General features: G+C 40.2%; 1 protein-coding gene across 3 annotated transcripts in view; it reads right to left on the bottom strand.

The window, feature by feature from the left end:
* The window catches only part of TRIM44 (tripartite motif containing 44), an 84,233-nt gene that overhangs the window by 58,114 nt on the left and 11,412 nt on the right, over positions 1 to 14,707 (bottom strand). For all 3 annotated transcript variants that reach the window (XM_081100420.1, XM_081100418.1, XM_081100419.1), the window contains exon 2: positions 10,926 to 11,003. In XM_081100420.1, coding sequence (XP_080956546.1) covers positions 10,926 to 11,003 — 78 coding nt within the window. The remainder of the gene's footprint in view (positions 1 to 10,925; positions 11,004 to 14,707) is intronic.

Here is a 14,707-nt window from a genome sequence, read left to right as displayed (position 1 = left end):
TTGAATTAGAAAGTCAGAAGGTATCACAGGACCTATGTCACCTACTACAGAAATAAACAAAAGCCATTCAACAAGGGGATGGTCATCAATTGGATTACTGGGTTGAATGAAAATTCTCTACACAGACACAGAGACTTAATGGATTTTACCATTTGGCTAAATGCAGACTCAATCAGATAAGAGGTGTGGTTCTCAAATTTTATTTTTACAGTCGGCCTTCTGTATCTAGAGTTCTTTATCTGCAGATTCAACCAACCAGGGATCAAAAATATTTGGAAAATAATGTTACATTGCTGCTGGTGTATACTATGTTACACACCAGCAGCAATGTAATGTCTATGATGGTTGTGTCTGTATTGAACATGTACAGACTTTTCTGGTCATTATTTCCTAAAGAATGGAAGCATACCTTGGAGATATTGCGGGTTCAGTCCCAGACTACTGCAATAAAGCACGTGTGGGGGGTCCAGAAAGAGTCACCCCAAAATGTGCCTCTGTGGTATGCAGATTGTGTTGCGCTAAAGACAGTTTTAGTTTCAGGCTCAAGAGAAACTTCTGCTCCTCCTTTACTGCCTAGAAGAGCTTGAATTAGGGGCCTTGCCCATAGTAAGAGATTATCAGTGATAGCCTTTCTACCCACCTATATGACAGGGCAAACTTTTATTTACTAAACATCTGCTCTTGTAATCTTCCTGCAAAGACCCAGTGAAGCCCCCAAGGTGCATTACCTCATCCCTAGCTCAGAATGTCTTATACACCTCAATCTCCCTTTTCTGTCTCTGAACCTTTCCTGCATGTGGGGTCTCTGACTCACTCTTGTATGTATTAAATTTGGATATTTTCTCTTGCTAATCTGTCTCATTTGATGATTAGACCAGCCAGAAGAACCTTGAGGGTAGAGGAAAGTTTGTTCCTCCCATACAGAAATATTTCTATAAAGTCATAATCTTTTTGCTGGTGGAGGGTCTTCAATTAGTAAAAAAAAAACACATCTGTGAAGTGCAATAAAGCAGAAGTGCAATAAAAGGAGGTAGTACGCCTGTGTGGTATAACATTTACATAGCATTTACACTGTACTAGGTATTAAAATACTCCAGAATTGATTTAAAGTATACCAGAGGATGTGAACAGGCTATATGCAATTACTACACCATCTTATATAAGAGACTTACTTGAGCATCCTCAAATTTTGGTATCTGTGAGGATCCCAGAACCAAATTCTCTGAGGATATAGAGGGAAGACTGTATATATACATACAAGCACCTACATACAGACCTTAGTTACACTGTATAATTTTAGCCTTAAGACATCAAAGAAAACACCTTTTTCCTTAAGCAAACCTCAGTTTCATTTCCTAGCTGAATGAAAGGTTGAACAGGAAAGAGGATAGGAGGGGGAAAGGGGAGAAGTAGGTCCTTAAATAAAAGTCTGGGTGATTTTTATCACTATTATAGCAGTGAAGGATTACATATAGGTACCCAGGCCCCTAAATTAAATGTCAAATACAATCCCGCACTAGAAATGTGAAGCGTGGCTGCTATCGGGAAGTCCTGACAGCTCCACTCCCCTCTTCACGGTGGCCATGCAATCAGCCCTTCAAGCTTTGGCAGAGAGTAAATTATCAAGTCTCCAATCGGTGAAGAGAGGAGCTGGAGCAGGGGGAGAAGGACATCACAATGTGTTAATTTTATTAAGCCACTTAAAGCTCAATCGCTTTGCTTTCCAACAACACTCCAACCCACCAGGCAGCTCAGAAACCATGTCCACCCTAGTTTTAAAATGCCTGGATTCTAGTTCCTCAGTGCTTCAGGGGGCTCCAACTGAAAGAGAACAGCCAGAGGATAAAGCTGCAGGGGAGGGGGAAGTAAAAAGGGAACAAGGATCTCGGTGGTGTTTACTTTAAACTGGGGAGCTATCCCCTAATGTCTCTAAAATGGGGCACATTTTCTATTGTGACTCTTAATTTCTTTTAATTTGGCACCGGGCAATTTTGCTATCTAGAGATTTGCTCCAAATAATAAATATAATTGCTTCTTTGCATTGATTTCTTGTTTCTATTGGGAATATATGGACACACAGCTGCACACTCCCAAGGCAGATTGCCTTGATGTGAACTGGTAATAGAGCTGCACTGAGCTAACTTCAGGCAAGGCAGCCATGCAAGGCCCAGAGTCAACAGTCACCCAGGGAGCAACACCAAAGGGTCCCAACTGTGAAGATTTAACTCAATTTTCATGTCGTTATCATTCAAAGAGGTAGCAACAGCCCTTTAAAATACATACATACATACATACATCTCCAATCTGTAAGTGGCATTAATCCTGGGAAGTGCTAACTGATCAAACTATGTTCCTCTACAAGGATTAGGTTTCCTGAACAATGGGATTGGGGGGAAGCTGCCCCCATGAGCTCTTGCCCTTCTGGAAGCAGTGGTGGTTCTCAGGAGGAAGGAGGAAAGCTTTCACAGGAAATTGTACTAAGCACTGTAAGTGGACGATCTCATATGGAGTATGTACTGTTACCCCCTATTTTGCAATTCAAAACACAAAAAATCTGAGAAATGGAGAGTTGAAGTAAAGGATCTGCCCAAGATCTCAGGGCTGGTAGTGCTGGAGGGGCCTGTCCCAGTGCATTCTAGTCCAGAGCTCGAGCTTGTAATAGCTTCCAACACTGCCTCCCCGACAGAAGCTAATGCCAGGCCTCTGACCCTGGTCCCTGTCCAGAAGAGGAAAGGAGAAATGAAGAACATTCACAGCTGACACTTCGAGTGATTCAGATAGTAAATATCTTTCTCAACAGCTTTATTGAGATAAAATTCACATATCACACAACTCACTCATTTAGAGTATATAATTCAGTGTGTGTGTGTGTGTTTTATGTATTTACAGAGCTGTGCAATCATCATCACAATCAATTTTAGAACAGGTTCATCAACCTTCCCAAAACTCCTCCATTAGCAGTCATCCTCCACCCCCATTCCTCCATCTCCCTCACCCCAGACAACAATGCGTCTAGTTTCTATCTATAAATTTGGTTATTCTGGACATTCCATATAAATGAAATTATGCGATTTGGTCTTTTGTGAATAGCTTCTTTCACTTAGCATGTTTTTTTTTTTTTTGAGGGCTATCCTTGCTGTAGCATGTACCAGTAATTAATTTCTTTTTATTGCCAAATAGTATTCTGTTGTATAGCTATACCACATTTTATTTATTTTTTCATCAGTTGGGTTGTTTTCACGTTATATACAGTATGAATAAGGGTGCAGTTTTTCTGTGGGCATATATATATATATATATATATATATACCCCCAAGAATAAAATTGCTGAGTCATATGACATCTCTGTTTAACCTTTTGAAGAACTGCCAAACTGCTTTGCAAAGTGACTGCACCATTTCACATTCTCACCAGAAGTTTATGAAGGTTCCAGTTTTTCCACATCCTTGCCAAATGAACAAAACTTCTCTTTATTTGGGAAAACTACAGAGCTATGACCTAAAAGCTGTCAACCAGCTCCAACTCTTCTGTAACTGCCTGGGTGATCTTGAGCAAGAACCCTCACTCTTTTGGCACCTCAGTTCCTTGTCTATAAAGTGGGGAGATTGGAGAAGATGGCCTAGACTTACCACTGAGCCCCACATCTATTCACTCAGTCACATGCTGAGGTCACACCATGTGAGACACCTGACCAGTGGGGGGATAGGTGCTGTGAAACAGATAGCTTGGGGCTGACTGCATGGCTGTATTTTACTTTGCATTAACTCAGTTATTACTGTGCCTCAGACTGTGACACTATCATGCCTGCCACAAACAAACAAACACAAAGACCCTCACAGAATCTAATTATTAGGAAGAAAGCAAAGAAATACCTTATTAGGTGAAATTTCCACTTGGCAATAATGGTAGAGTGGCCTTAAGAATTTTAGTTTTCTAAATTGGGGCTCAAAAATGGAAGTGGATTCAAATAATAAAAATGTATGTACTTAACAAGGAATGATATTAGGTGACAAAAGTAGGATACACACTATATGTGTGTGTACACATAATAGTTATATATGTGTATATATAACAAGTTCTATCTGAAAGGCAAAGCACATTTATCTATCTGACAAAGTACCGTAATAGTAACCAGTTTTTTCAGAGGTGTGTCTGAAAGTGTGATATATTCACCATGTGCATCAGAATAATCCTGGCTGCATTTTAAAAAAGCAGATCTCGGCCCTGGCTGGTGTAACTCAGTTGGTTGAGGGTTGTCCCATGTACCAAAAGGTCGCTGGTTCAATTCCCAGTCAGGGCATACATTCAGGTCGCAGGTTCAATCCCCGATCTGGTTATGTATGGGAGGCAACTGATCGATGTTTGATATTTCTCTGACATAAATCTTTCTCTCCCCCGCCCCCCAGTTCCTCTCTCTCTCAAAAACCAATAAAAATATACTCAGAACTACCAAACTAGGTGCTCTGTGTATGGCACAAGAATCTGCATTTTTTTTTAAAGTTAACAAACTTTTTTTAAAAGTTTGCAGATAGCAGAAGAATGGCTGATATTTTCTTCTTTAAACTTGTCTGTATTTTCCACATTTTTTAATAGAGAACATGTATTACTTTCATAACTGGGAGATGGAGGAAGGGGGAAGTTGTTTTGTTTTGATAAAGTCAGGGAAATGGTGAAGAAGAACAAATAGCTTCTTTCTCCTCTTGCTGCTGACCATGTGTCTGTAGAGGATGAAAGGGGCCACATTTGCTTCTGTGTGGATTCCATGCCTCAGAGCCTAGATAGAGCCTGAGAAAGCACAGGTATTTTTCTCATTTGGTGTTCTCCAGCAATAAAGGGCAGTTACTGGAGCACTTGCCTGAGTTTAGCATGTAGCCAGGGCTAAATACTCTGGGGCTGCCATGGCTCCTTTGCAATTGCCCCACATTGCCTGGTGGAAAAAGCTATTTTTCAGTCCTGGGACTGTAGGATTATGTGTGGATGCAGGATCCAGTAAAGGGAGGCAAAAGAAGGATGTGAGGGGAAAATAGTCAATGAAGGAGTCCTTGCCAAGGGATGACAGGCTATATGTACATATAGCTACTCATCCATGTGCTCAACCATAGTGTAGTGGGGAACAACCTGGAGTCAGAGAAATCTGAAGTTAAGTCCTATCTCATCACTTAGTGGCAAGCTAGTTAACCCCTGTAAGCCTTGGATTGCTCTTCCATAAAAGAGGGGAAATGATATTTCTTTCCATAGAATTATTATAAGATAATGCCTATCAATTACTTTGTGCCAGGTACCATGCAAAAAGGGCTTGAAGACACAGATACAGAATAAACACAGTTCACATCTTCCAAAATTACTATTTACTTCTATTTTATGAAAAGCACAGAAATAGGTCGATAGTCATAATAACTCTCCAACCAACGGAACACTTCTGAATGAATCAACCTGATAATCAACTGAGGCACCTGAATTCTCTGCTTCAGTTGGTTGAATAAACACTGCCTCGGTAAATGCTTCTGTCTTGGGGCAGGGCAGGGACAAGGCCTGGCTTGTCTCGGGTGAATAACAGGACACTAATAATAAGAATTCAAATTAGATTTTGCATATTTTTATTACTATTTGTACATAAAAAATCTATCATTTTAATAAACTCTGATTAGCACAGGAGAGTGAAGAAAGGAGCTGTGTTCCACTTCAATGATATCAGCTATTAAAAAGGATTGTAAAGTTTACTTCCAATTATAAAATGCTACGTATATGCTAAATAAAAATAAGAAAATGAGTCTCAGATCGCTAAACTAATTCTGTGTTGCTAGACAACTCTTTGGTTTCACACTTCAGTGTGAACACCTTTAGAAATTGGAGAAAATAAGAAGGAAAAAAACCTGATATATTTTAGGCAGCCTTGGTATAACCACATTCCATGTTTAATACCACTCCAGTGAGACAAAATAATGTGAACCACTTGGTTCAGGTTTTCTTCCAAATATATTTTTATTGATAGCAGAGAGGAAGGGAGAGGAAGAGAGAGATAGAAACATCAATAATGAGAGAGAATCATTGATCAGCTGCCTCCTGCATGCCCCATTCAGGGGATTGAGCCTCCAACCCAGGCATGTGCCCTGACCAGGAATCAAATCGTGACCTTCTGGTTCATAGATCAATGTTCAACCACTGAGCCACACCAGCCAGGCTGAAGACACTTTTTAAAAGGATAACTTCTAATAAGATTAGTATGAATTTGAGATACATAACTGTGTTTTTAACTGTTTGTTTCAAGCATGCTAGCTCTAGGAAACAACGAACAGCATATCTTAGATGGAAAGAAAAACAACCAGTATATAATAGAGAAAGTGGCTGTTATTGACTACATAATAGGAGGTTAGTTTGAATGAGTTTAACATGTTATGCTTTTGGTTCAGTGCTTTCTGAGAGACTGGGCAGAGAGAAGGGAATCAATGTGTTTTCCAAGCTTCGGTTTCCTGAGAAACTATGAAAGATAACTGCCTAGTCACTACAAAGGAAAGCTATAAAGGACTCAAAATATTTTAAATTTCTTAAAAATCCAGACACACACACACACACACACACACACACACACCCTGATTAATTATATCTTTTAATTTCCCTAAAATCTATCATAATTATAAGAAACCTACAGACAAAATCCTGTTTTGTGCAATAAATGTTTCTGAAAGTTTGGCTGAAAGGGCGTTTGCAAACTGGACCCTGTCAAACACGTTAGGATGCCTTATTTTTGAAAAGACCACTTCCAATTAAACTAACACTGATTGTCATTAAAAACAATCTCCTTCCACTGCATACAAAGTCCTAGATTTCTGGAGGAATGCTCCCTTTGAAACAAGGCTTGCCATAGCCACATGCATGCACACAACTTCCTCTGTCCTGTGCCTTACTTACCAGCCATCACTGGCCCTGATTCCTGTCCTCAGGTTCACCCCGAGTGTCGGGGACTTGATGTCTCCTGCTGTTCCCCTGGTTTGTAACTCAGCCCACTCCAGGACCATGGCTTGGGCCTTGATCATCCTCTTAAATCCTGCCCAGAACTCCTTTCCCTCTTTTTGGCTTTACTGTTTCTCTGCTGGACATGACTGTTTAAAGGGATCCTGTCCTCTCATGCATTCTGAGCTGACTCTTCAGTCCACCTACCCTCCCCATCCCCTACTCCTTTGCCACCTCGGCTCAATTTATTTGTTTTTTAAGCCTGGATTTTATGTATTTCATTTTTTTTAAAAGTTGAAATCACTGAACTTATTTATGAAGGGTCTTCAGCTGTTTGTGGAAAAAAAAAAATGAAACAAATCAAAATAAGAGAGTAGGAACATAGCCAAAGTTCCAGCTGTCTCCAGTCACCCAGGCCTACTGAATCAGACACTCTGGGTTTGAGTTTAACCCTCTGTATTTAGTAAGTCCTCCGGGGGGTGAGTTCATGCACACTAAAGTTGAAGAACTACTACTCCAAAAGCAAAGAGGGGGTATCTCATTAAGTCTGTATTATTGACAAAGAAGAATGTCTAAGATATTCTGTATAATAAAACTACAGGTAAAGTGTAATTTTAAAAAAGGTTAGAAGTGTTTTTCCACATGGAAATGTCTAGTAGGTTATGCAATAAACTGTTGAAGTGGTTAACTCAGGGGAAATTCATTTTCCTTTTTCTTTATGGATATCTGTGTTTTTAATCTGTAAGTATATACTATTTTTAAATTTTAAAAGATGGTTAATCTAGGCATCCTTCACTCCTCTCTGGCAACATTTGCAGATAAAAGTTAACTCAGTCCCAGGAGACTTCAGTGTCTGGACTAACCAAGCTCTGTGCTGCTTAGGGAATTCCAGAGGAAGTGGGGTAGAGATAGTGCTCAGTGCTCCATGACTCAATCAGTGCTTCTAGGGAAAGCTGCTGTACCAGGAAATGACAGGTCAGAAAGCCTGAGAGATGCTGCCTTTCTTAAACAGGCCAACTTCTCAAAAGGGATGGTGGGGCTCCAAGGGAAAACAGAACAGACTCAAAACCTAAGGGTTTGCTTGGAAGACACCAATTTATTGCTGGGAAGTTGTCTTTGTTGCAGAAATTCTGTTTTAAGTGCCTCACTTTTCACCACCCCCCACGTTGTGATCTGGCAGTCATTCCATCATTATATCACGCACGCTGCAGACTAACGTAGCCCTTCTTCAAGCTGGCTCCAGGTAGATACAGCATATGCATATGACAGACTAAGAAGAGGCTTAAAAATAAAACTGGTTGGTGGAAAATAATCCATGGCCAGATAAAGAAGATAAAAGAGAGGCGAGTGTGTATAAACGTATCCACAATCAAGGGACATCCTAACAAATACCCTTCAGCTTATGGTGCATCATGGGAAAATCCTGAGGCTTCCATGGTTGCTCTCATGGGACCACTCAATTCTTTCACCTCTGGCAAGTTTCCCACCAGAAGTATTATGCATATTCATAGAGGATCGCAAAGCACTCTACCTGCATTCATCATCACGTACAGAAGCCACTCAGTGTAATTGTACATATCCTCTCCATCTTCACTGCCTAAAAGCATGTGGATGTGGCAGAAACAAAACATACAGTAGAGCTGTTGTCCCAGAAACCAGAGAAACTTGCTTAAAAAAAGCAGCTTTCAGTAGTCTTTAATAATTAATTTATTCATCTTCACTAAAGGAAGACTACTTACACCAGGGATCTTTTTTACAATGACCTAAGAAAATTAATAAATGTTATCCCTGGAACCCTAACCACACCAGAAGACAAAAAAAAATTACTAATGTCCCAATACTTTCAATGCTGTATGAAGAGAAAATGATCGGGTAATTGGTGACTGCAGCCAACTTTTGAAGAGACTGTCATTTTCTGTGGCTCTGCTTCATATAGTATTACAGAGTAGGAAACAGAGGCACACGTGAACATATGGTAGTAAGGAGATGAAGGCTTGGTCTGCAGCGTGATATAAAAGATAGAGCACAGGCCTGGAGTCAGAGTTCGAATCCAGCTCTAAATTATACTAGATTTGGGGCAAATGACCCCACCTGTCTGCACCTCCGTGTCCTTCTCAATAATATGGGAATTATAAACTACTTTATAGAGTTGCTAAAGTAATCACAAGTATGCAAGAGGGGAGGTGGAATAAGGAGTTTGTGTTTAAGGGGCACAGTTTCAGTCTGAGATAATAGAGTTCTGGAGATGGATGGTAGTGATAGTCACACAACAGTGTGAAAGCACTTAATGCCACTGAACTGTATACTTAAAAACAGTTAAAAAGGTAAATTTCATTATGTAGATTTTACCACTATTATTTTTACAAATATGTAAGGCTCCTAGCACAGTGCCTGGCTCTCACTCAGTATGTGTTCAAGAAATGCTAGTCTTATTCCACTTATAAATAACTGTAAATCAAAGAAGAAAAGGAGATGTGAAAAGTCAAACAATCATGCTCCTTTCCCAATTTAACTGTGAGCGGCTCTGACTCTCAGGCTGAGCCAGCTGGCACCCCTATCAGGTAATGTGCTACAGTAAGTATCTGGGCAGGAGAAGAGAGGCTGTGTTAGTCATAATCCCTCCAGCATGTTCAGTTCCCAGTTCACCCCCACCCTGGTATGGCATCTCCCAGAATATCAATCCTACAGTCCCAGCATCTTGCAAAGAAAGCTGGGAAGTTTAAACCATTTCCCAGACCAGACTCCAGGTCATGAGGACAAAAGCATTCGCAATGACAGCTGGCTCCTGTAAGTTGGGGAGAGACAAAATGCTAATGCTGAACACCAACTGGATGGGTCTGGAGCCTGTTCCAGTCCCCAGCATTAAGCTGATCAGTATCTCAGATGCCTTTGGCTGAATTTAATGGACACAGAGGGCAATAGTCTCAAAGGCCTGGTAAAGGAAAATTAAAAATGCACTTGTCTGCAGTTCAGGAAAAACAATTAATGATTATGTGTTGTACTAGTAAGCCAGAAAGTATAGAAAGGGAAAATAGATGACTTATCTCTAGGCATATTAGCACACTGCTTTTGATGGGCAGGCTTAATTAAATCTGGATGCAGTGTTCTTTTTTCTCTCTCTCTCAGATATATTTTTATTGATTTCAGAAAGAAAGGGAGAGGGTGAGAGAGATAGAAACATCAATGATGAGAGAGAATCATTGACCAGCTGCCTCCTGCACACTCCACACTGGGGATCGAACTTATAACAATGGACATGTGCCCGACTGTGTTCATAAGTCGATGCTCAACTCCTGAGCCATGCTGGCTGGGCTTGATGCAGTGTTCTGATAGATGACTGTTAACAACCCTCGAACTTAGCTCAAGGAGAATGAAACACAGGTTTCCCTATTCCTATGAAACTTCTGTAAGCTGAAATGGTGTAAAGCAAAGACCATTCATTTACCATTTACCATTTACCATTCATTTATATGGAAAATATTTTTAGGGTTTCCAGACCCCAAAATATCACGTACCAAATCATGCTAAATATGCTTAATTACCAGTTTTATGCTAAATGAAACACCCTTAGGAGCTCTCTGAGGCTTTTCTGATATCTTAGGACACATCTTGCTAACGGATGCACAAAATAGATGGAGATAAAACACAGATGCTCACAGACACAGTCAAAGCTATAGAGGCTGATACTGAGATGCTGAGTGTAACTTCAGGAAGGACCTTGGCAGGGCCACTTGCTCCTCAGGGTTGTGCTGCCTCTAACATCTCCTTGCAAAACAAAGGCTGAAGGCTATTTTCACTTTTCTTCATTAAAGCGATAAAAGTGAAAATTCTCTCCAGATTTCTTTCAGTTAGTTCAAACAGGTACTAATGCAGGTCTTTCATAAAAAGCAAAGTAGCGTAAAGTGAACTTCCAAAAAGTGGGAGATACCCATACTTGGGGTACCAATATTCAATAAATTCCAAACAATACTTACTTTAGGGTCTGAGCTCTTGAACTTTAACCTTTCCACCAATTCTATCATTGCCGCCTTTAATCCGCCTGAGTCTTTGCTCTAGAAAAAAAGAAAAGTCGGGTCATTAAACAGCATTTTGTTGCTCTCTCGAACACAATCAGCATTTCATGGGACAATGAAATGGAAAGCAATTTTTTTCCTCAGCCAAGAAAATGAAACAACTAGGGGAGCCGTGCTGCCCCTCTTCCTCTTCTCTAAGGATAAAGAGGGCCGGAACATAAATTGCCCAGTGGCCTGGAATGAAAATTAAATGCAATGTGTACAGGCTGACTCACTGCTTCATCTCAGTGCTCAATTGTGCCAGTGTTCACTTAGGGCTGGGGCTCTGCAAAAGAGATTTCCTTCTGAGATGTCTATTTAATGACCTAGTGATTTTTATTTTGAACTTCTACACACTAAATACAGAAGTATGTGATATTAAACATTCTTAGAAAAACAAACTCAAAGAAAATGCCCTGAGATATCATTGGAAATGGTATTACAGTGTGCTGGTTGAGTATGGATTTTTTAGTCAGACAAATGGTTTCAAATTTGGGGTCTGCCATTAACTAGTTGACTAACCTCTGCCAAATTACTTATTTTCTCAAAACCTTCTTCTCCTTCCATAAAATGGGGATAATGAAGCCTCCTATTTGGAGGCTTAATTGAAATAGTGTTTGTAAAGGTATTAGCACAGTATGTGGCACACAGTAAGTGCTCAATGAATGTCACCTACTACTATTACTGTTATTCCAATAAAAATGTAATGTAAGCCGCAATGCAAGCCATGCATGTAATTTTAAGTTTTCTAGTAGCCACAAAAATAAAGTGAAATTAAGTTTAATATATTTAATTTAACTCAGTATATCCAAAATATTATCATTGCAACATGCAATTTCAACATGAGGTATTCAAATATTTTTTTTCATACTAGGTCTTTGAAATCTAGGATGTATTTCATACTTACAGCCCAAATCAACTTGTACTAGCCATATTTTGAGTGCTCCAAAGCCATATCTGGCTAGTGACTACTGTATTAGTCAGCACAGATTTAGAGCATACTAGTAGAGATTCTAGAGCCAAAAATTCAAGTCCCAATTCCAGCACTAGTGTGTGACCTTAGGCAAGCAAGTAACTTAGCCTCTCTCTTATCTGTAACATTAAGTTAAACACAATATCTATTTCATAAAGGTTCTAGTAAGATTAAATTAGATAATATATATCAAGGTGCTTAGAACAGGGCCTGACACATGAGAAATGCAATAGATGTATGAGACTTTTATTATTATTGTCTGTCTCTCTCACAACGTTTTAAATTCCTTAAGAGTAAGCACCACATTTTTTATCTCTGTATGTGTGCCTAGCATCAATAAGGTATTTAAAACTATCTGCTGAATAAGAGAATGAACATACAAGCTTAAGACATGAATGTCCCAATAATAATACATGTATGCAGCACGATCTAAAACCGCATGAATTAGTTTTATTTTCTAATCTCAGCTCCTCTAAGGTATAGGGTAGAATCATCACCCTCATTTTACTAGTGACTAAAAGGAAACATGAAGAAGTAAAATGGTTACCATTTTTATGGAGCAAGGGGAACAATAAAGAAGTACAATATAAACAAACACTATAAATATCTGTTTCTTAAAATTGTCCTCTGAATCAGTGATATTTGCCAAATATGCAGAACCAACTCCAATTCCTCCAAAACAGGAAATAAGCGCCTCGTAAGAACCCATCATATAGATTAAAATAGACTACAGGCTAAATTTTTTCCCCCATTTAACCTCCTTTCTCTCCCAAACCTATATAGAAACAATCTGATGTAACATGACTAAGACAGATACCCGCTTTAGATGTGCGCTCCAAACACACCTTCGTTGACATTCCCATTTTATCTGTGGTTCTAAAATTTAATAATATGTATGTTTAAAATGACGATTTACAACACTCCAAATTTCTTCACCCATTTAAATCTTTAACTTCTGTGGTATCACAGTAGACAACTGAGAAAGGAATCTGGAGGTCACATACCAGGGAGTGGGTGAGACACAAAGAACCTAAAAATGGGTTAAGTTGCCAGACACAATCTTGCTTTTATGAGATGATCAGACAATAAAGCCTGTCTGGTGATACCATTCCTCTAACCTGTTTCTCACTGGCTGAACAAGCAGGTCACTCGTCCCTGGAAAGCTCTCTTCTCTCATATCCCAGCTGCCAGAGCCCATTTTAAGCTCCTCGGCAAGAGCCCTGATATATTATGACTTTCCCCCTGGCTCTAGAGCACAGACAGGAATGTGTGAAACTGTGCCTTAAAAGATTCAGAAAGCAAATGGAAGGATGAAGGAATCCCTAAGAAGCAGACAGCCTGTTTGCATGCAGATGTGCCTTATGTGGAGAGATAAGGGAGCCCTTAGCCTTCTTTCATAAAAAGACCGTGTGTCAGCAGAATCCTTTCTCCTTTTAACAAAGCATCAGCAGCACTGTCTGCCCAGGGGACAGAGAGGGGAGGCACAGAGACTCTTCCTTCAGGAGATACACCATTCCACCTCCCCACCCCACTCACTGAGGATTAGTCTCAAAGCTCAGTTGGGGTCTATATTGAGCCAGCTATATGAGGTCTCTAACTGGGTGGTGAAAAAACCTTCCCCTGTGGCATTTTTTAACCCATAACATAAGCAGTTGGTCAGAAGAAAGAGGCTCCTCTGGGCAGACCTCTTCCTGAAAACTGCAGGGCTGGACTAGAGTACAAATGGAGGACCCTGGTCCCCCAATCCACTATCCTTCTTTCCACACCCCAGTCCTTTCCTGAAGCCCTTTCCTTACAAAGCCTAAACACAGTCAAACTAGTACACTTAAGTTCTGGGAATATCCCTCTCAAGTAGTTGCCCTTGACCACCCTGACCTTGGAAAGCACATATCAGGGGCGGGGTCTAATGGCTTGATCCATCTTCGGGAGGATGAATTTAGAAAGAGGCTCTGCAGGTCCTGGAAGTAGCTCAATGCAATTCATCAGGTAATTCCTAGATCCTTGGTATTTGGAGAGTGGTCTAGAAGGCGATGAATATGGCCAAAGAAGGGTCTTCTAAAGCATGAGGCATAGGGCAAGGGCAGAGGGTTGTCTAGGTCTAAGGTGTTTTTTGAGTATAAGTGCCCCAGGGTGGTATCATGTTTTAGTTAATTGTTTGTTTGCAAAGGATAGTCATCAGACAAAAGGGAATGGGAACAGGGGATTGTATCCTCATACTTCCCTTCCCTGGTAGAATAGAACAGCTGCCTCTGAAACCTGTGTCCAAGCTGAGAAGACCAGAATAGTAACAAAAGGCAGGATAATTCTAACCTTGTAGACATTTGGTTCCATAAATGGGCAGATTCTACTATGTCAATTCTTGGGGCAGGCACTGTGAGAGGCAAAGAAGTCAAATTCTCCTGATACTGCTCTTCTTCACCTCCATCCCACACAATGCATTCCAAGAACATGGAATTCAATGTGAGTGCACCTCCTTCCTCCCCTACAAGAGTGTGGAATAAAAAGAGACAAGTGCTATGTTGTGATACCCACCCTACCCCTCGAGTTTGATCAATCTGTAGAGATGTGGGCTGCTTCACAAAAGCCAGCTCCTAGGGATGAGTCATAACACCAAGAAAAAACAAAAATACCTTATTCTTTACTCTCCAAAGCACTTTCAAATGATTTTCTATTGGTATTTCACACTAAACCTAAAAAGTAGTATATTCTCACTTAATATTTGAGAAAATGG

Source organism: Myotis nattereri (assembly GCF_964212035.1).
Source record: "Myotis nattereri genome assembly, chromosome: 9".
Classification (NCBI taxonomy): Eukaryota; Metazoa; Chordata; class Mammalia; order Chiroptera; family Vespertilionidae; genus Myotis; species Myotis nattereri.
The sequence above is the reverse complement of the archived record's forward strand: the minus strand, read 5'-3'. Positions and strand labels throughout refer to the sequence as shown.